Source organism: Papio anubis, chromosome 14 (assembly GCF_008728515.1).
Source record: "Papio anubis isolate 15944 chromosome 14, Panubis1.0, whole genome shotgun sequence".
NCBI classification, from domain to species: domain Eukaryota; kingdom Metazoa; phylum Chordata; class Mammalia; order Primates; family Cercopithecidae; genus Papio; species Papio anubis.
Window position 1 is genome coordinate 54271732 of NC_044989.1, and position 21486 is coordinate 54293217.

General features: G+C 42.0%; 2 protein-coding genes and 1 non-coding gene across 4 annotated transcripts in view; all 3 read right to left on the reverse strand.

The window, feature by feature from the left end:
• The window catches only part of LOC101015186 (ankyrin repeat and SOCS box protein 3), a 196253-nt gene extending 174803 nt beyond the window's left edge, over positions 1 to 21450 (reverse strand). For both annotated transcript variants that reach the window (XM_017947523.2, XM_003908650.4), the window contains exon 1: positions 21327 to 21450. In XM_017947523.2, the coding sequence (XP_017803012.2) occupies positions 21327 to 21430 (104 nt within the window). In that variant the 5' untranslated portion in view covers positions 21431 to 21450. The remainder of the gene's footprint in view (positions 1 to 21326) is intronic.
• Positions 1969 to 2073, reverse strand: LOC116270459. Its single transcript, XR_004178490.1, has one exon. It is a non-coding gene; the product is annotated as a small nucleolar RNA U13 (small nucleolar RNA).
• GPR75 (G protein-coupled receptor 75) lies at positions 14384 to 21486 on the reverse strand. Its single transcript, XM_003919513.5, has 2 exons — positions 21327 to 21486; positions 14384 to 16687 (listed from the first exon to the last, which is right to left on the reverse strand). Exon 2 carries the CDS (start codon positions 16567 to 16569, stop codon positions 14947 to 14949), a length of 1623 nt encoding a protein of 540 aa, XP_003919562.3. The 5' UTR covers positions 16570 to 16687; positions 21327 to 21486; the 3' UTR covers positions 14384 to 14946.

A 21486-nucleotide genomic window follows, 5' to 3' on the forward strand; every position in this document is an offset into this window, starting at 1 on the left:
TGAGAAAAATCATATGATCATCTCAACAGATTCAGAAAAGTCACTCAATAAAATTGAACCGTCTGCCATAATAAAAGCTCTTAATAAACCAGGAACAAAAGAGAATCTTCTTAACCTGATAAAGGGTGTCTAACAAAAACCTACAACACTGTCAGAGTTGATGAAAATTTCAAATCGACAACCAGAATGGAGGCCTAGTGTTAACACTTCTGTTCAACTTTGTACTGAATTTCTAGCTAACCACATAAGACAAGAAAAGGGGGAGGTGTAAGGCTTAGAATGGAAGAAACAAAACCATTATTGCCAAATGCAGTGCCTCACACCTGTAATCCCAACACTGGGATGCCAAGGTGGGCGGATCCTTTGAGTTCAGGAGTTAGAGACCAGCCTGGGCAACATGGTGAAACTCCGTCTCTACAAAAAATCCAAAAATTAGGAGGGTGTGGAGGTGCCCACCTGTAGTCCCAGCTACTCGGGAAGCTGAGATGGAAGGATCACTTGAGGCTTAGGTTGTAGGGAGCCGAGATTGCATCACTGCACTCCAGGCTGGGCAACTGAGCAAGACTCTGTCTCAAACAAACAGACAAACAAAAAATCCAAAACAACCAAAAACCAAAACATTATTATTTGTAGATGACATTTTTAGAAAATATTACAAAACAGTTTCCTCTGTCAAGTAGATAACATTTTTTCTACATAATAACCCCAAAACATGTGTTAGATAAATTATTAAAAATAAGAGAGTTTAGTCAAGTGGCTAGATATAAAACTGATTTACATAAAATATTGCACTTCTATGCCTCAGCAAAAAACAAACATTAATTTAAGAAAAGAAATAATTGGCCAGGCGCAGTGGCTCACACCTGTAATCCCAGCACTTTGGAAAGCTGAGGTGGGCGGATCACTTGCAGTCAGGAGTTCGAGACCAGCCTGGCCAACATGGAGCAACCCTGTCCCTACTAAAAATGCAAAATTAACCAGGTGTGGTGGTGAACACCTGTAATCCTAGCTACTTGGGAGGTTGAGGCAGGAGAATCGCTTGAACCTGGGAGGCAGAGGTTGTAGTGAGCAGAGATGGTGCCACCGGACTCCAGCCTGGGTGACAAAGCAAAACTCCATCTCAAAAAAAAAAAAAAAAGAAAGAAAAAGAAAATATAGGATATTTGAATGACCTCTAGAAGGAAGCATTTCTTTTTAAATTATTTTTGATGACAAATCATAATTGTATAAATTTATTGGGTACAATGGGATGTTTTGATACACATACAAAATACGGAATGATTAATCACACTAATGAATATATCCATCAGTTCACTTACTTATATTTTATGGTGAGAAGTATTTCTTCAGTAAGTTGCAAAGAGATCATATAAGATACAATTATTATTTCAACTTTATGTACAAGAATCTGAAACTTAGAGTAATTAAATTTGTCCAGAGTCACCCAAGCCAGCATTCAAACCCCAGAAATGCAGTATGTGGGCTGTCATTCTTAACCTCAATGCTGTACAGGCATTTTGTGCGTGTTCCATACATCAATTTCCTTTTCCCCCTCTTTTAATTTTTATTATTTATTTATTCATGTCAGATGGGTAATGTGCCCACATTGTAACAAGGTTTGATGTGGTTTGGCTCTGTGTCCCCATCAAAATCTCATGTTGAATCATAATTCCCAGTGTTGGGGGGGAGACCCGGTGGAGGTGATTGGATTATGGGGGCGATTTCCTCATTCTGTTCTCGTGATAATGAGTGAGTTCTCATGAGATCTGATAGTTTAAAAGTGTGTGGCACTTCCCTCCTCGCCTCCTCTCTCTCTCTCCTGCCACCACGTGGAGAAGGTGCTTCCTCCCCTTCCCCTTCTGCCATGATGGTAAGTTTCCTGAGGCCTGCCAGTCATGCTTCTGTTAAGCCTGCAGAACCCTGAGTCAATTAAACCTCTCGTCTTCATAAATTATCCAGTCCCAGGTAGTTCTTTATAGCTGTGTGAAAACAGACTAATATAGGTTTGAAGGAGGCACATCTCAAACATGCGTGTGAAAACCCGATCATCACACTTACGAACTACAAAAGGATCTCCCCATCTCCCTTCTCTTCTTAATCAAGCCTTCCCTTTCTCTCACTCTGAATAAACTGTTCCCTACTTTGCACTCCAGTAGCACCCTATACGTCCCTGTAGCATTTACTTTATACCTCGCATTATTTTGTCGGGTTTCTCTACATATACATGGGTACATACATAGAGTAGGTCTGGAAAGATAGGCAAGAAGTGTCCACAATGTAGATAATATTATTATTATTAAATTGAGCAGTTTGGGTAAGAGGTTGATGATAATAACAATGCTCTGATTTCGTTAACAATAAATATTTCAACTTCACAATATACTCTAATACATAAAACGTCTTAAAAACTTCAAAGAGCTGATAAAAGAGTGAAAAATTACAAGACAAAAATATAAGCCTAGGCAACATGGTGAAACCCAGTCTCTACAAAACATATGAAAAATTAGCTGGCCATGGTGGCGCACACCTGTGGTAACAACTACTTGAGAGGCTGAGGAGGCAGGCTCACTTGAGCCAGGATCACACCACTGCACTCCAGCCTGGGTGACAGAGTGAGAATCTGTCTCAAACAAAAAGGAAAGGGGAAGGGAAAGAAAGGGAAGGGAAGGGGAGTGGGGGAGGGGAGGAGGAAGAAAGGAAAGGAAAAGAAAAGAAAGGGGAAGAAAGGAAAGGAAAAGAAAGGAAAAAGGAAAGAAAAGGAGAAGAAAGGAGAAAGGAAAGGGGAGGGGAGGGGAAGAGAGGGGAAGGGAGGGGAGGAGAGGAGGGGAGGGTAGAAGAGGAGAGGGGAGGGGAGAGGAGGGGAGAGGAGAGGACTCTAAGGAGAGGACTCCAAGAGGTAAGTGAAGGGTGGTAGACACTTTTGCCTTGAAGGTGTTTGCCAACCTTCGAGAAATTGCGCTTCAGTTTTGATGACTGAAGCTTCTTAAAAGGAGACCCACTTTCCTTAAAACTAAGACTCCAAAGTGCTACATCCTCAAGGTAATGGTAAAGAAGAAATAAATCCACCCCACTCCTCTCTACCTCATGTCCAGGGAACCTCAGGAAAAGCTATCCTTGATATAAACAGAGAAATGGAAAAAATTATCTCTTAGAGGTTATAATCGCAAACTTAGTGCCTTGTAGATAGTAACCTATATACCCACATCACCTAAGTAGTTCAAAAGAACTCCAAGCTCAGTTTAAAGTGGTCCTGAACTGGTAATACATTTAGGCACCTAGAAGAGGCAAATGCAAGTTCTTTCTGGAGGAATGTACCTTCACTTAAGGCAGTGCTATCAACCAGGGTGAAAATTTTCACCAAAAAATTTTAAGGAAAATTAGCAACTCACAGTAAAAGTAAACACAGAATCAAGGAAACAAGGCACGATGAAGGACTACCAGCAAAAATAATTGACAAAAGTCCTATTTTATGAAAATCAAATATTACAATAGGATTATCAGTCATTTTAGAAAACTATCCTTGCACTAATTAAGAAATAAATGATGCACTTTCTTTTCTTTCTTTTTTTTTTTTTTTTTGTTTTTTTTTTGAGACGGAACTTTGCTCTTGTTGCCCTGGCTGGAGTGCAATGGCGTGATCTCAGCTCACCGCAACCTCCGCCTCCCAGGTTCAAGCGACTCTCCTGCCTTAGCCTCCCAAGTAGCTGGGATTACAGGCATTCGGCACCACGCCCAGCTAATTTTGTATTTTTAGGAGAGATGGGGTTTCTCTCCATGTTAGTCAGACTGGTCTCAAACTCCTGACATCAGGTGACCCACCCATCCGGCCTCAGCCTCCCAAAGTGCTGGGATTACAGGTGTGAGCTGCCACACTTTTAATTATATGTAGAAACTGGAAACTCTAAAAATATAACCTAACAGGTGTTTTTCTTGTTTTGTTTTCTGTTTTTTGGGATTTTTTTTGGACAGAGTCTTGCTCTGTTGCCCAGTCTGGAGTGCAGTGGTGCAATCCCAGCTCACTGCAACCTCCGCCTCCTGAGATCGAGTGATTCTCCTGCCTCAGCCTCCCAAGTAGCTGGGATTACAGGCGCATGCCACCATGCCTGGCTAATTTTGCATTTTTAGTAAAGATGGGGTTTCACCATGTTAGTCAGCCTTGGCTTCCCAAAGTGCTGGGATTACAAGTGTGAGCCACCACACCTGGCCAACAGGTTTTTTTTTAACATGAGAAAATTTCTCAAAATGAAAAATATAGTAATCATAATTAAAATTGATAATTTGATAATCAATTTTAACAGAATAGATTCAGAAGAAGGGAGAATTAATGAACTAGAAGATAGGGTGGACGGAGTTATTCAAAGTACAACAAAGAAAGCAAGAGATGAAAAAAATGAAAGCCAGGTTAAGGAGAGAGTAGAGAGAATGGGACAGAAGCAATATTTGAAGAGATTAATGGCAGAGAATTGTCTACAGTTGATGAAAGACACCAAGCCATAAATTTGAGAAGTCCAACAAATCCCAAGATAAATTAAAAAATACACATCTATTAAAACTGTAGAACACCAAAGACAAAAATATAATAAAAGTAGCCAGAAGGTGGGATATGGAATGGGGTAGGGAGAATGTATTCAAATAAGCAGCATGCAGTCAAACAGCTTTTTTTTTTTTTTTTTTTTGAGATGGAGTCTCACTCTTTCATCCAGGCTGGAGTGCAGTGGCACGATCTCGGCTCACTGCCACCTCCACCTCCTGAGATCAAACGATTATCCTGCCTCAGCCTCCGAAGTAACTGAGATTACAGGCACCCATCACCACGCCCAGCTAATTTTTGTATTTTTAGATGAGACGGGGTTTCACCATGTTGGCTAGGCTGGTCTCGAACACCTGACCTCAGGTGATTCACCCACCTTGGCCTCCCAAAGTGCTGGGATTACAGGAATGAGCCACTGTGCCTGGCCAAACAGTTGAGTTTGTAATAGCAACAGTGAAAGTCAGAAGACAATGGAATAATACTTTCCTTCTTTTTTTTTTTTTAACAAAGCACTAACCAAGAAGTAGGGAATACACTACTACACTAAAAGATAAAATACAAAGTCTTTACTCAGAAAAAAATTATTGTAAGAATGAAGGCAATGGGAGGTTGAGGCTGCAGTGAGCTGTGATTGCACCACTGCATTCCAGGGTGCCAGAGTGAGACCCTGTCTCAAAAAAAATAAAATAAAATAAAATAAAGAATGATGGCAAAATAAAAATGTTACCAGAAAACAAACAGAGATCATTCACTAACAGAAAAGAAACATTAAAGGAAATTCTAAACGACACATTAAGACAGAAGGAAATGGAACCAAATGAAAGGTCTGAGATGCAAGAAAGAATAGTAAGGAAGAAATATAAGCCAGGCACTTTGGTTAATGCCTATAATCCCAGCATTTTGGAAGGCTTGACATGGGAGGACTGCTTGAGCCCAGGAGTTCAAGATCAGCCTGGGCAACATAGAGAAACTATGTCTCTACAGAAAAATTAGCCAGGCCTGGTGGCATACTCCTGTAGTCCCTGCTACTCAGGAGACTGAGGTGGGAGGATCACTTGAGCCCAGGAGGTGGAGGCCGCAGTGAGCCAAGATCGCACCACAGCACCCCAGTCTGGCGACAGAGCAAGACCTTATCTCTTTGAAAAGAAGAGAGAAAGAGAGAGAGAGAGGAAGGGACGGAGGGAGGGAGGGAGGAAAATAAGCTAGATGGGGGCCATGGAGGTCAGAAGTCAGAATCCACTAAGGAGTATGTAATAACTTACCTGCTGAATCAAAACAATTGAAAATTTATTTAAAAATTTTAAGGGCGGAGCATGATGACTCATGGCTGTAATCTCTGCACTTTGTGAGGCCAAAATGGGATTGCTTGAGCCCAGGAGTTTGAGACCAGCCTGGGCAACATAGGGAGACCCCACTTCTACTTAAAAAAAAAAAAAAAATTAGCCCAGGCACGGTGGGGCGTGCCTATAGTCCCAGCTACTTGGGAGGCTAAGGCAGGAAAATCGCTTCAGCCCACAAGGATGAGGCTGCAGTGAGCCATCATTGTGCCACTGCACTCCAACCTGGGTGACAGAGTGACCTGTCTCAAAAAAAAAATAAAATTTTTAAGAAATGTGATAATATATGGGTAAATATCAATGAATAGGCCAAGTGTGGCGGCTCACACCTGTAATCCCAGCACTTTGGGAGGCTGAGGTGGGAGGACCACTTGAGCCCAGGAATTTGAGACCAGCCTGGGCAACACGGTGAAACTCTGCCTCTACAAAAACAACAACAAAAACAACAAAAATTTGCTGGACATGGTGGCCTGTGCAGGTAGTTCCAGCTACTCACGAGCCTGAGGTGGGAGGATTGCTTAATTTGGGGAGGTGGAGGTGGGCTGCAGTGAGCAGAGATGCCATTGCCCTCCAGAGTGAGACTTTGTCTCAAAAAAAAAAAAAAGATATTGACCACAAAATAACTGTAATATCTTGTCAGGTTCAAAATAAAAACAGATGAGAATTAAAAATGGCAAAAACAACAAAAGTTGAATGGAGCTAAATAGAGCTTAAATGGTGTATAACATTGTTAGTTTATTACACTGGGACTCAGCATTTCTATTTCATTGAGCGTTTTCTTTTGGTCTATTAATTTACTCAGTTTTCTTTATTTCTGCTAACATGTAAAAGAAAGCTTATTTGCTGTGAGGTATATAAAATTATGTATATACACCTCAATATTAATTCTATTTTCTAATTATATATTTGTAAACTGTTCTATGTTCTTATTATTCTTGTCTTCTTGGTCCATCCTAGACTTAGTGGGGTATTAAAATCTCCTACTTTGCTCATGTTTCTGCCCATTTCTTCTTGTAGTTCTAACAGATTTTGCTTTGTGCACTTTGTTGTTTTTGACAGATCTGGTTTTATGAAGCCTCTGCTCTCAACCTTGCAATGATTTTTCATCATATGTGGAATAAAAATCTAAAACACTTGTCAAGTCCTGCAAAGAGCCTATATGATCTGGTTCCTGGCTACCTCATTTCCTGCCATTCTCTCTGCCAATTTTTTTTTTTTTTTCTTGAGACAGAGTTTCACTCTGTCGCCCAGGCTGGAGTGCAGTGGTGTGATCTCGGCTCACTGCCATCCTCTCCTCCCGGGTTCAAGGGACTCTCCTGCCTCGGCTTCCCAAGGAGCTGGGACTACAGGCATACACCACGACGCCTGGCTAATTTGTGTATTTTCAGTAGAGACGGGGTTTCGCCACGTTGGCGAGGCTGGTCTTAAACTCCTGACCTCAAGTGATCGCCCGCCTTGGCCTCCCAAAGTGCTGGGATTACAGGTATGAGCCACCGCACTCCACCTCCGATTTTCTTAAACATGCCAAACATATGCCTGTTTTGGGCCTTTAGTGGCTACTCCTGGAGCTTGGAAAGCTCTTGTCCCAACTATGTTCCTGGCTCAATTCCTTAGACTTCATTCAAGATGCTGCTCAAATATCTCCTAAGAAAGACTATCTCTAATCTCCCTGTGTCAAAATCACATCCCCACCGCCCCCTATACTTTCTCTGCTTTTACTATTTTATCGTTTTCATACAATGTATCATATCACTACCGTAGTCCCCCCTTATCCTTGGTTTCAGTTTCCTGTGGTATATTTCGAGAGAGACCACATTCACATACCTTTTATTACAATATTATTCGTTATTGTTAATCTCTTGCCATGCCTTATAAATTAGGCTTTATCACTGGTATGTGTGTAAAGGAAAAAGTATGGAATATTTCAGGTTTGGCACTATCCCAGGTTTCAGGTATCCACTGGGGGTCTTGGGACATATCCCCCATGCATTACTGTGGGATCCTGTGCTTGAAAATTACATATTTTTCATCTGCAGTATAATGTGTTATGGGGGTAGAAACTTCATTGTTGTGTTCACCCATTATCTCAAGCTGGTACATAGTATTCAACAAATATCAGCTGAATGAATGAAACTTATTGCTTTATTTTTTGGTTGTTCCTCTTATCAATCAGTATTAGTTATCTTCTAGAATGTGGTTTTGCTTTCAGTTCTTTGATATTTATATTGTCACCATCATTTTTTGTTCATGAAGGCTTGTCTACTTTTGTCTATATCTTAATTTTTACTCCAGTTTGTGTTTCTCTATTCCAAGCAGCAAATGTTGCATATATTTTCATGTTGTTTTTACTTATTTATTTATTTTTTTGAGACGCACTCTCGCTCTGTCACCCAGACTGGAGAGCAGTGGCGTGATCTTGGCTCACTGCAACCTCCGCCTCCCAGGTTCAAGCAATTCTTCTGCTTCAGACTCCCGAGTAGCTGGGATTACATGCACCTGCCACCATGCCCGGCTAATTTTTGTATTTGTGGTAGAGATGGGGTTTCACCATGTTGGTCAGACTGGTCTTGAACTCCTGACCTCAAGTGATCTGCTCACCTCGGCCTCCCAAAGCGCTGGGATTACAGGCGAGAGCCACCGCGCCCGGCCTTCATGTTGTTTTTTAATTCAAAGATTTGTCTTTTATATATGATATTAAGCATTTCCATTTATCCAGTTATTTCTGTAATCCTACATTATGTTTTATAAATTTTGTTTTCTTAGTATTTCATTCCCTCTGCTATTTGATAAAACCTACTTTCTCAGACTATATGATAAGCTAGCTAATGGCAAAGGGATAGGAAATGGGAAGTGGAAGACATTATAAAATACCAATCACAGCTTCCTGACCAATGAAATCAAGCAAAGTCTGTACTAATCCCCATTTCTTCTTTATCCTAGGGTGTGTGTGTGTCTGTGTGTGTGTGTGTCTATGAAACCTTTTCAACCAATTTCTTCTTTGTACTCTGTTTTCCCTTGATGATTAAATTTGTTTGTTGGTGGTAAGTTTTATAATTTAGTCCTTAGGTTACAGAGCATCACGTAGAGATTTTTGACTGAACTAGAATAATAATGAACATCACTGAGAAACCCAGAGATTGATCAGACTTAGCACCTTCCCTCTGGAGGACAGTACACATTTTTTGTTTTGTTTTGTTTTGTTCTGTGACAGGATCTCACTCTGCAGGGCTCACTGAAGCCTAGGCCTCCTGGATTCACTCAGGCGATCCTCCCACCTCAGCCTCCCCAGTAGCTGGGACTATAGGTACCTGCCACCATGCCCAGGTAACTTTTCTGTAGAAACGGCGTTTTGCCATGTTGCCCAGGTGCATCTTAAACTCCTGGGCTCAAGTGATCCTCCCACTTCAGCCTCCCAAAGTGCTAAGATTACCGCAGCACCTAGCAAAGTACACACTTTTGTTTAAATGAGAGAAGCTGCATTATTTCAAGAGGGAGAATGGTGGTATGGCTACTGCTGTTGTTTGGAAGTATGGCTAGAGGTATGTATAAAAAATGTTGACTACTGGCCATGCACGGTGGCTCATGCCTGTAATCACAGCACTTTGGGAGGCTGAGGCGGATGGATCACCTGAGATCAGGAGTTCAAGACCAGCCTGGCCAACATGGTGAAACCCTGTCTCTGCTACAAAAATTAGCCAGGCATGGTGGCGCATGCCTGTAATCCCAGCTACTCAGGAGGCTGAGGCAGGAGAATCACTGGAACTCAGGAGGTGGAGGTTGCAGTGAGCCAAGACTGCACCACTACACTCCAGCCTAGGCAACAGAGTGAGAATCCATCTAAAAAAAAAAAAAAATTGTTGACTAACAAGTTGAACCACTGTGGACAGAGCAGATTAGAACTCTGCATCTCCTTTGAGTATACTTTTGTGTTAGTACACTTTCCAGATTCCCCTGAAGCTAGGGTTCCAGAGGCAAACTTAGTTTCTCCACCCAATTGCATGCTGCCAGATTTTTCCTACAGCAATGTCTTGTTTAGATACTTGCTTTGAAGGTGTTAGGAGAGTTTTTTGTGGAAATAGTGGTGGCAGCAACTTCCTCATTGCTGGACAACTTTAACAGTGTGTTCTAGAAGTCAAAAGTCCAAGGCAGGCTTCCTGACTTCCTCTCTTCTTGGTTGGAGCAGAAGTAGTAGCATTTCTGGCTAGTCCGGCTGGTCATGTTTATGGTGGAATCTTTCCTGCAGACTCATCATAGAGCCCTATGTAACCATTCTGTAGACATCTAGTTTCCTATATGAAACCCGTTCCTGCTTATGTTAATGTTTTTTGATTCTTAAATCCAAACTCTGATCGGTAAACTAAAAATTCGAAAATTTTGTTTTTCCAGGTAAATCTCATTTAAATGAGTTGTTGAAACGTTCATTTAGCCTCTTTTCACTGAGCAAGAAACTTAGTTTTGTAAATAGTCTTTGGCATTATCTATCCTTGGTTAGTCTGAGCATATATGATACAAAACGTAGTCAAACACCGGTAAGTGGCTCACGCCTCTTTCCCAGCAATTTGGAAGGCTGAGGCGGGAGGACTGCTTGAGCCCAGGAGTTGGAGACCAACCTGGGCAACACAGGGAGACACTGTCTCTACAAAAAATAAATAAAATAAAATATACATAAAGTCAAACACGTTATTTCATCTCTTAAGGGAAAGAGCTCTCTGTGGTTCAACACATTGTTACCCATTGTGCAAAAATGATCATTGCCATGCTCTGATAGTTTTAAAATGATTAGACAGGAAAATCATTATATTGCAAACTGGTATTCAGAAATGTTAGGATTTTCAGTATTTTTATTTTCCAAACATTATTTTAAAAGAACATTAAAAGCATTAGAAATACAAATCTTGCCTAATGGTTAACATAAGAACAATTATTATAAAATGTTTAAAATACATCACATACTTTGCATCACAGTAAGCATCAAGAGAACTAATTGACATATCCTGATAATTAATCATATTCAACTGAATTCTCATTACTTTTAGTTCTCATTTTAGCCCTTATGAAGAGGTAAGTTATATATGTCTACCTCCTGTACCATGATACCTTTATTATGTTATGTTAACGCAGGTAGAGGTAGACATATATAACTTAGGAAGAAACAAGTTATGTCTACATCTCTATATTTACATATAGAGATACAGATATGGAGGGGGCTACGAATCGAGCCCACTATATATTTCATGCAATTTGTAACAATAATTTCCTTTTTTTAAACTTTTCTTTTGGAGATAATTTTTTGATGAGCATAAAGAGACAATACCTCATATGCACCTGCTTAGTTTTCTTTGTGCTATAATTTTTACCTCCCAATGATGGGCCTCATGCCAGTCAAATCATCTCAGATTCAAACATCACACAGAAAACCTGCCATTTTAAATTTTATAAATAGAAATTACTTTTGTGTTAATCTTTTATTACATCACATTTGAAATGCCTAGCCAAAAAAATAGATGTATGCCTTTAAAAATGTGATTCTTGATTAATGTTGTATTCTTTATAAAGCTGTTTGGCATACTGGGGTAAATACCAGGTTTTGAATTAAGACAAAAATCTAATTCCTAATTTGCCACAATTCTTCAAATGATCTTAGGAGAGAATATTAGATTTCTTAACTCTTTGTTAAAAAGAGATAATAGGCCAGGTGCACTGGCTCATGCCTGTAAGCCCAGCACTTTGGGAGGCTGAGGTGGGTGGATCACAAGGTCAGGAGTTCGAGACCAGCCTGGCTAACACGGTGAAACCTTGTCTCTATTAAAAATACAAAAATTAGCTGGGCATGGTGGTGTGCACCTGTAGTCCCAGCTACTCAGGAGGCTGAGGCAGGAGAATCGCTTGAACCCAGGAGATGGTGGTTGCAGTGAGCTGAGATCGTGCCACTGTACTCCAGCCTAGGCAACAAGAGTGAGACTCCATCTCAAAAAAAAAAAGAAAAGAAAAGAAAAGAAAGGGAAAAAGGGAAGGAGGGAGGGAGAAAGGGAAAGAAGGAGGGAGTAGGTAGGCAAATCAGTCTAAAAGGTGAACTTAAAAACAAAGTAATCTGAGGCTATCCCTGGGTGTGGCAAGAAAAACATTTAGAAGAAAAGGAAAACAAAATAAAATATATGCCTCATATTTAAATCTCAGAAATAGAAATAACTGATCAATACTGAAAGGTAACAGTTGTAAGATGAGGTTGAGCAGAGTTCTAACTGAATATCTATTCTGTCTTCTCTATACCTCTCATGACCCCTGTATTTGGGGATAACTGGGGGAGGAAACTATAAATTAAATGCCTTTCAGCTGGATGCGGTTTCTCACGCCTGTAATCCTAGCACTTTGGGAGGCCGAGGCAGGTGCATCACTTGAGGCCAAGAATACAAGACCAGCCTGGCTATCATGGTGAAACCCTGTCTCTACCAAAAATACAAAAATTAGCTGGGCATGGTGGCAGGCACCTGTAATCCCAGCTACTCCAGAGGCTGAGGCAAGAAAATTGCTTGAACCCGGGAGGTGGAAGTTGCAGTGAGCTGAGATCATGCCACTGCACTTTAACCTGGGTGACAGAATGACACTCTGTTTCTACAAAAAAAAAAAAAAAAAAAAAAAAGCCTTTTATGTAAAGGAACAAAGTACCTTCCAATGTGCAATAATAATTCTTGAATATAACAACTTATAAAGATAGGTGTTGTATATTGATGCTCATCTGGGGTGTCTAACATTTAAAAACCTAGTGAGTTCAAATACTAACTGTATAATGAAAATATTTTTACATAAAAATATGAGTTCACAGTTGTTATGCTAGGAATCGCAGAGCATATAGTAAAATTAGTTTCAGGTAAAGAAATACTTAACCTATTTTTTCTTTCTGCCCATTTCCAGTTTAAGATTAATGGGAGAGAAATAAAACAATTAGTTTGAAAATAGATTATCTTGAGAATTTTTCTACCATAGTAATATATAAAGACAAAAAAGTCATTTCTAAATAGTTACTTGAATACTGTCAGGCGGTTAGCAAACTCTTCTCACACAGAAGGAAAACATAAATCAAAACATTCCCAATCTCATCTCTACACCTTATTAAGCAATAATGAATATTGCCCAATGCATGACAAGAGTCCACACTGTTTTCCACAGAACACCAGCAACTGAGATGATTACAGCAGTGCCTTCTCTCCCGGGAAGAGTGCACCGCTACCATAGATGCAGTCCTCATCACTAGGCTTCTCGAGTAAGATCATTCAGAAACAATTCACTTTTGGGCCAGGTGGGGCGGCTCACGCCTGTAATCCCAGCATGTTGGGAGGCCGAGGCAGGCAGATCACCTGAGGACAGGAGTTCAAGACCAGCCTGGCCAACATGGTGAAACCCCATTTCTACTAAAAATACAAAAATGAGCTGGGCGTGGTGGCACATGCCTGTAACCCCAGCTACTTGGGAGGCTGAGGCAGGAGAATCGCTTGAGCCTGGGAGGTGCAGGTTGCAGTGAGCAGAGATCATACCACTGCACTCCAGCCTGGGCGACAGAGCAAGACTCCATCTCAGAAAAAAAAAAAAAAAAAGAATACACTTTTAACAAGCAAAAATATATCTTTTTTTTCTTTTTCTTTTTCTTTTTCCTCTTTTTTTTTTTTAAGATGAAGTCTTGCTCTTGTCACCCAGGCTGGATGCAATGGCACAATCTCAGCTCACTGTAACCTCTGTCTCCCAGGTTCAAGCGATTCTCCTGCCTCAACCTCCCAAGTAGATGGGATTACAGGCACTTGCCACCACACCTGGCTAATTTTTGTGTTTTTAGTAGAGACGGGGTTTCACCATGTTGGCCAGGCTGGTCTCGAACTCCTGACCTCAGGTGATCCACCCGCCTCAGCCTCCCAAAGTGCTGGGATTATAGGCGTGAGCCACCGCGCCTGGCCCAAACATATTTCTTTTTCAAAAGAACTGTACACCTACTCAATTGACATAAAATATGTCTATAATAAGAAATGGCAATAATCACACTACTATGTTCTTAGTTGACTGTCCTATGAAAGAAAAGTACCTAATGCCTATGTGAGTGTTTTTGGTAAACACAGAGTTATCTCCTTTTCTGCCTTAAGAATATATATATTTCTGGCTGGGTGCAGTGGCTCATGCCTGTAATCCCAGCACTTTAGGTGGCCAAGGCAGGCAGATCACCTAAGGTCAGGAGTTCAAGACCAGCCTGACCAACACGGAGAAACCCTGTCTCTACTAAAAATGCAAAAATTAGCCAGGCATGGTGGTATGCACCTGTAATCCCAGCTAGTCGGGAGGCTGAGGCAGGAGAATCGCTTGAACCCGGGAGGTGGAGGTTGCGGTGAGCCGAGATTGTGCCATTGCACTCCAGCCTGGGCAACAAGAGTGAAACTCTGTCTCAAAAAAAGAAAAAAGAAAAAAAAGAATATATACATTTCTTTTAGAGACAGGGTCTTGCTGTGTTGCCCAGGCTGGACTCATACTCCCGAGCTCAAGTGATCCTCCTGCCTCAGCCTCCCAAGTAGCTAGGACTACAGGTGCATACCACTGCACCAAGCTAACAATATATTATTTATTCAAATCAACCTGCTACCAAAAAGGTATAGTGTTCCCAATTTCAGCACTTCAAAAAATCAAAATTTACAATTCATTTAATAAAAATGACACCTCAGCAAAAATCACACCTTCACATTCTTTAAAAAAGTCCAGTCAATATCTTATTTTGAAGACACATAACACTGACTCAAATCATAAAAATCGGTTGACTTTCTACTTTAACACAGTAGCTTCATTCCTGGCATCTATTTAAAGGTTTGGTACAAAAGACTGGGGCAAAGATCAAGGTAAAAATCTAAAACTTTCACATCAAATCTTAAGATGTCAACAAACTACAAAGCAAATCAACACATACTGACACATCAGACGAAAGAAAACCATAACTGCCAACTTTTCAGTTGAATCTTTTAGGTTTTGATCCGTCACTGAACTCAAAGTTAGAATAAAGTCCATTAGTATCAGAAACAAAAATAAGATCCTATAGCCTCAATGACTTTAAACAGAGGGAACTGGAATCTGCTTGGCTGAAGTGCTGTCATATTCCTGCATTAAGTCATTAGTGGTGTGATAATGCATGGCAATATATGAATTGGCAAATCCAAAAGAGTTTACTGGCTGTAAGTTACATGGGCTGCTCTCCTCCTGGGAAGGGCTGCTGTTATAGATGCTGTAGTAAGGTTCAATCCGAGTGTTGATGGGGGTTGAGCTGCTCTGACCACAGTGTTGATGTCCAGCAGAGATCTTGGGACTCACCACACTTTCCTTTGAATGACTTGGGCCACAAGCCTGGTCCACAAATTTCTTCTGTGGCTTTGGAGATAACATGTAGGCAGAGTTTGTTTCATGATGGGAGGATTTGTTTCTGTTGACTTCGAGGTTCCCTTTTCCCATGGCTCGAAGTCGAGTCTTTTGTTTGCAGCAGAAAAAACCCAGGCCTATGTACTGGAGGCACCAGAGCACTTTCCTTCTCAGCCCTGCACTGTTCCGAGAATATATAAAAGGGTTTAATCCTGATTTGAAAAATATAAGGGTAAATCCAAACAATTCAAACTGGTAAAGAATGAAGCTCCCATTGCTGGAGAGAACCACCTGTACCAAGGAGATCCCCAGTGGAAGACAGCACACCAGGACTGACAGCACAATGATCACGCAGGTGACCACGGCTTTGGAATCCTTGGCAGTGGAGAGGTTGATGGCTGACACCAGCTGGAGTCGGCTCGCTGCAGGGGTGGCCAGCTGGTTGGGACTCTTGGTATATCCACGGGTCTGAACGTGCTGCAGTTTGTTGTAATTCTGGTTCCTATACAGAGCCGGCATGGCACACTGGATGGGATCTCCACCTCCCTGCACAGGGACCCCCATGAAAGGCTGTGGTCTGGAAGCATCGACTGTGATTACAGGGGGACACTTTCTGACTTGAGCGTTCTTCCGCAGGGTCTGAGCAATCATGATGTAAGAGACAGAGACCACAGCAACACAGAAGGTGAAGTCGACCACATAGAGAGACAAAATGGCTTTCCCTTTTCCAGCAATCAGACTGGACATGGGAAGACAGAGGTGGGACTTGCTGGTTTTCAAGGTAGCCAAGGTGGCAAGGGTGAAGCTGGTGGCCCAGAGAAGCAGGGTGAGGAGGACGGTGCAGGGAAACGAGGCCATGCGATTAGGTTGCTTCCCCAACACCATGCGGAGCCGGTGCAGGGCAATCACTGCCACTGTCTTCAGGGACATGATGATGAAGCCGGAACTGGTGAGATGGAAAGTGAAGCAGAAAGCATCTGGGATACTACTGGCTGAGCTGAAGAATAACACAAAGGTGAACATGGGTGCCGTCACTCCACAAATGAAGAGGTCACAGAAGGACAGGTTCAGGATCATGAAATCAAAGTTGGTTCTAAATTTCCTGAAGGCTGGATCGAAGAAGGACAAGAAGACAATGAAGTTGCCGTAGGAACCCAGGCAGAAGATGACCGCCAGTAGAAAAGTACAGGTCACCAAGGTGGCTGTGTGGATGAGATCCTGAAGACCCTCCTGGAGAGAGGTGCTGTTTCCTTCTGGTGAGTGAGGCACATGGAGCAAGGTGGCATTGGGGGCATCTTGAAGGTGGCCTGTTGAGTTCATCTTCAGAGAGAAATGTCTCCTTCTTCTGCTCCCCAAAAACACTCAGTGAGTCAGGACCTCAGCTCACAGACGAACAATATGAACAATATGTGACAAAAGAGGCCCAAGGCAGATGAGCCTACACACAAAAATGCATACCCAGAAACAGAAAGGGATTAATGTAGAAACAAAGGAATTCATACAGTGATCTCATTATTAGTAGTAATAGTATTAGTACTAATATCTGTCACCTTGAGGGAAAAATTTATTCATTTATTAGCGATGGGGTCTTGCCATGTTGCCCAGGCTGAACTTGAACTCCTGTGCTCAAGTAGTCCTCGTGGCTTAGCTTCCTAAGTAGCTGGGACTACAGCATGCACCACCAAACCCAGCTCTCTCTCTCTCTCTTTTTAACGAAAGCACTAGAATTTTTCGGCTCTGACTTGGTGCACAGAAAGCACTTCTCCTCACAAGGCCCAACACAGAAAAAGATACAAACAGATGCATTAATCCAGCTAATATTTAGTTGTATGACACAGAGGTTTTCAAACGAGTTTAAGTGTCACCTGGAGAGCATGTTAAAAAGTTTATCACTTGGAGAGCAGATTTCTTGGCCTCGCCCCTTGTGATTCTGTTTGAGGGGTGTGCAGATGTTACTTTTAGAAACACTTCTGTGTCAGGCACTGAAGATATACGAGAACGTAACCTCTCCATCAAAGAGATCACAATCTAGTTGGAGATCAATCTAACTATGTAATTATAGCCTAATAAGGTTGCAGGGTGCTATGAGAGCATGGAAGGGGGGAACCTACTCCAACATGGAAAGGGAGCTGGGAAAGGATGAAGGGCGCTTTAGCGAGTAGGGGCCAGCTGGATGAAAGGTCGGGGGTATGGAGTGGGGACAGACAGGCTAGGAGAAGTGGGGGTGGGTCTTTGCAGCAGAGACACTGAGGCAAAAAACTGCACGTGCTTGAAATACAGGTTGGAGGGTACTGTTGATGCATAATGTGGCCCTTCACATATTTCCCATAAATCATTAACAAATCCTGTTTCATTCCCTGCGAAGAATCCTTTATTTCCCAGTATTTATAATTTTTCCCCCAGCTTGCAATGTCTTGGCCAATTAACTGCATATTCTCCTTTGGAAAAAAAACCTTGTGTACAACTACATGTGAGGGGGAAAACTGGAAGTAACCAAGGATGTTGGAATTATACTAGAAATTTACAAGGTGCAAAGTACCACATTGTAAAGTCTAAACTGCTATATAAATGTGAGTTACCATCATCCCAACAAGAATATCCTGATGGTGAAGCAGGAGGCATGCACCCATTCCTGCATTTGTTCACTCAATTTACATTAATTAGGTGTATACCATATGCCAGTATTATGCCAGGTGCTAAGTGCTAGGATGAGTAAGGCACAGTCACTACTTTAAAAGAATAACTTCTTGCTTTCCTAACTTCTTTTTTTCTATTTTGCAATGAGACTTAATGTGCACTCACACAAATCTACATTGTCCTAAATCCCAAAGTCCTGCATGGCTTGGTGCCCAACCTGCTCCCAACAGATGCTTCTGGTGGGACCGGCTAAGCTGTTCCTTGGAGACAGCACTATGTTCTTGACAACCAAAAAGCGTTTGCCTTAATCTAGAATTTTAGGAATAATCAGTGGCACTGTGGAGGTCCAGGGCTGATGTTCAGTGTACTTAACCACCAGCTCAAGCTGGATCCCAGAAGCCTCCTGCTGTTAACCCTTTAGTTGCCGGATCAAGGGGGTACAGAGGAATGAACCAGGTCAGTCAGGGATTACCTGGGGCTCCAATTAGCAGCTATGGACTACCCAATAGAGAGGTCTCTCTGCATTTAACAACAGGTACAGCCATGCCAGTGACTATCAGACATATACCAGTCCTGGGAAATCCATATAATTGACTGGTGTCCTTCATCAAGGAAGAAGATATCTTCATCTATACTCTTAACGTTCATATGGTACAGATCAGGACGATAGGACGATACGGTGAATTTGTCCATGGGAAAGTGAGACCGACTTTTCTATACTTTCCTTTTAAATAAAAGTTCCATAAGAGAAGAAAATCCTGAACTTTTGTTTTTTGATGGTTAGAATTTTTTAAAAATAGTACCAGACAGCTCTATTTCCACTTAAAGGCTGTATACTTGTTTCTGAACACTTTTGATACCTATATAGTGAGAAAGACAACTTTTTACTATTTTTTAAAATTGCTAACGGGAGGACTAGAGCTAATTTATGAAAAGAGAAGTAGAAGAGAAAACACAATTTGAGGAGGCAGGAAGAGCAGGGAGGTGATACTGGTGTCTCTAACCCCCTCATCTCCAAGGGTTTCCTTGGAAGTAAAGAAATGAAGAGGGGTGAAGAGGGATGCAGGAATTTGGCCTGGGGAAGTTAGGAGAATGAAGAGTCTGGAATTAGGATGCTAAGAGAAATGAAAAGTAACTAGGTAATAATGAAGTGAGATGACAGAAGTTATGAAGACTTCAGGCTAAGAGATATTTGGAAAAAGGGATTAAGAGAAAAATGAGATGATGAAACACTAACGTAAGTCAAGAATAGGAGGCAGCAGGAAAAAAGGTGATTTGGGGTAGAGGAGAGGCAACTTTCACGTTTTGTACAGTTACATTTTTCCAACAAATTTTAAAATTTTCAGTATATGTATTTTTAATAGAGATGGGGGTCTCACTATGTTGCCCTCGCTGGTCTCCAACGTCTGGGCTCAAGCGATCTGCCTGCTTTGGCCTTCCAAAGTGCTGAGATTACAGGTGTGAGCCACTGCACCCAGCCTTCAATAAATTTAAAAAAATAAGAATTCTAGGTCAGGAAATAACAATGGCAGTATAATTATCAGCATCATTATTAGTGTATTAATTTTATCAAGAGCTTAGGATGTGCCAGATACTGTTCTCAATGTTCTACACTATTAGCTTATTGGGTCCTCACGAAACCCTGAAATATTTGGTATAACATCTCCATTTTGCAGTTGAGGAAACCAAGTCAAAGAGAAGTTATTTAAAGTGGTGGAACATGGACTTGAATCTAAGCAGTTGCTCTTCCACACTCTTCACCACCGTGCTAAGCCGAACAACAAAAAAACCTTTTTGGGAGGCATCCCCAGGTCAGAAGTATTAAGTGGTTATTACAAACCAGGCACCTATTCTAGAGGCTTTACATAAATTATCAAGCTTTATTTCATTCTCACAATAATCCTATGAATAGGTATTGCAACCCCTTCCCCGCTGAAACTTTGTGGAATCTGAAATTCTAATATATCTATATAGCTATATCTACATCTATGTAGATACAGATAGACACACACACACACTCTTCTACGTATCTTTTTGGCAAACTTGATAATTGTAGTGCACATATAATGTAATCATAAATCACTCCTATATCTCAAATTATCTCAAATTAGAAAAAAGAAGGAATCATGGGCTGGGAAGAGAAAAGGGAGAAAAAGCAGAGGACAGAATAGACGAAAAGGTTTGCAGAAACACTTTAGTGTAATAGAAATCAAGAAAATTGAGGGAAAGTAAACTCAGGTCTTAGTAGTAACCCCTGAGACTTTAAGAAAGAGGAGGCTGTGACCATAATTTGGAATGACATGATGATGGCAGAAAATAAAAGTGATTTTGGAAGGAGAGTAAATTAATACTGATTTGCTACTCTTAAATATTAAATAAAGGTTACCCATGTTATCTGCAATGCAAACATACAAGCTACTCTTTATCTTTGAGACGGAGAATAGGTTATGGAAGAAGATGTGATTAAAGTCATAAAATCAGAAAGATTTTCAGTTGGAACACCAGTCTTAAGCATGCATATTAGCTGCAGTAAGACAGAACGAATTCACATGCATATTCTTACAACTGAGACATCCTGAAGTAAGCAAAGAATATTGATGAAAATTTATTGTATAATTTGAGTGGCAATGATTTTTCATTAAGATGTGTGAACAGCCTGTGATATATCTAGTGTGCTGTTTAAAATTTTAGTAAATATTAAAACATGTTATAGGGGCTTTTATAAGTTAACTCACGACCTGAATTCTTCCAACCCATTCCTCGCGCCCCCCGAGAATGTCTTAGGTTAGCATTTTCAGAGCCTAACCCTCAGAGAGAGCAAGGTTCTGTATTATTGTGATTCCCATTGTATTTCTGTTGATCAGGAAAACCTCAGGGAGGTTAGATAACTTCCCCAAGGTCACTAAGAGTCGAGCCAGATTCATCGGATTTCAAAGCCCTTGCTCTTTCTATCCAGCAGAACTACACTGAACCCGGAGCAGCTAATGGGATGGGAAGGCCTGAGTCATTTGATGGGAGGGATGAAGAGGCCATGGAGCCCTCAGCCTGAGGACAGAGTGGGAAACTGCAGGCAGGGGAGGTCGACCCCCCGTGAGGGGCTGGCGGTGGGGAGGCGCTTGCCGGACAAGGGTGAGGTGACTGTAAGGAGGGCCTACTAGGTCGGGCCAGGTAAGCTTGTAAACGAATCCGCAGAGGCGTGATCGGTTAGGAGGGCTCAGCCGGGTAGGGGCGTTGGTTGGTTGGGGGATTCCACGGCTGAGCAGAGCCTGGGAACCGGCAAGGACAGGCGAGAAGGCTACCCTGCAGGCCGCACCAGGAAGACAGGTACGCGGAGCTGGGCCTGGCCCTGCGCAGCCGCGCTCCTAGCTATCCCGCCGGTCTCCGGGAGCCGTTCCCAGCATTGTGGGGTCGTCCTCCTCCAGGGGCCCGCGGCCTCTCACCTGCCAGGTGGCCGCAGCGCCTCCCCTCCTCCTCCATCTCGCAGTCCGGACCCCAGCTCCGCCTGCCGCTCCGGATGATGCAGGACTAGAGGCATCATCGCCATCGCCACCGCCTCCGCGCATCCCGGGAGCCGCGGCAAGACGCGGGCGCAGAGGCGCA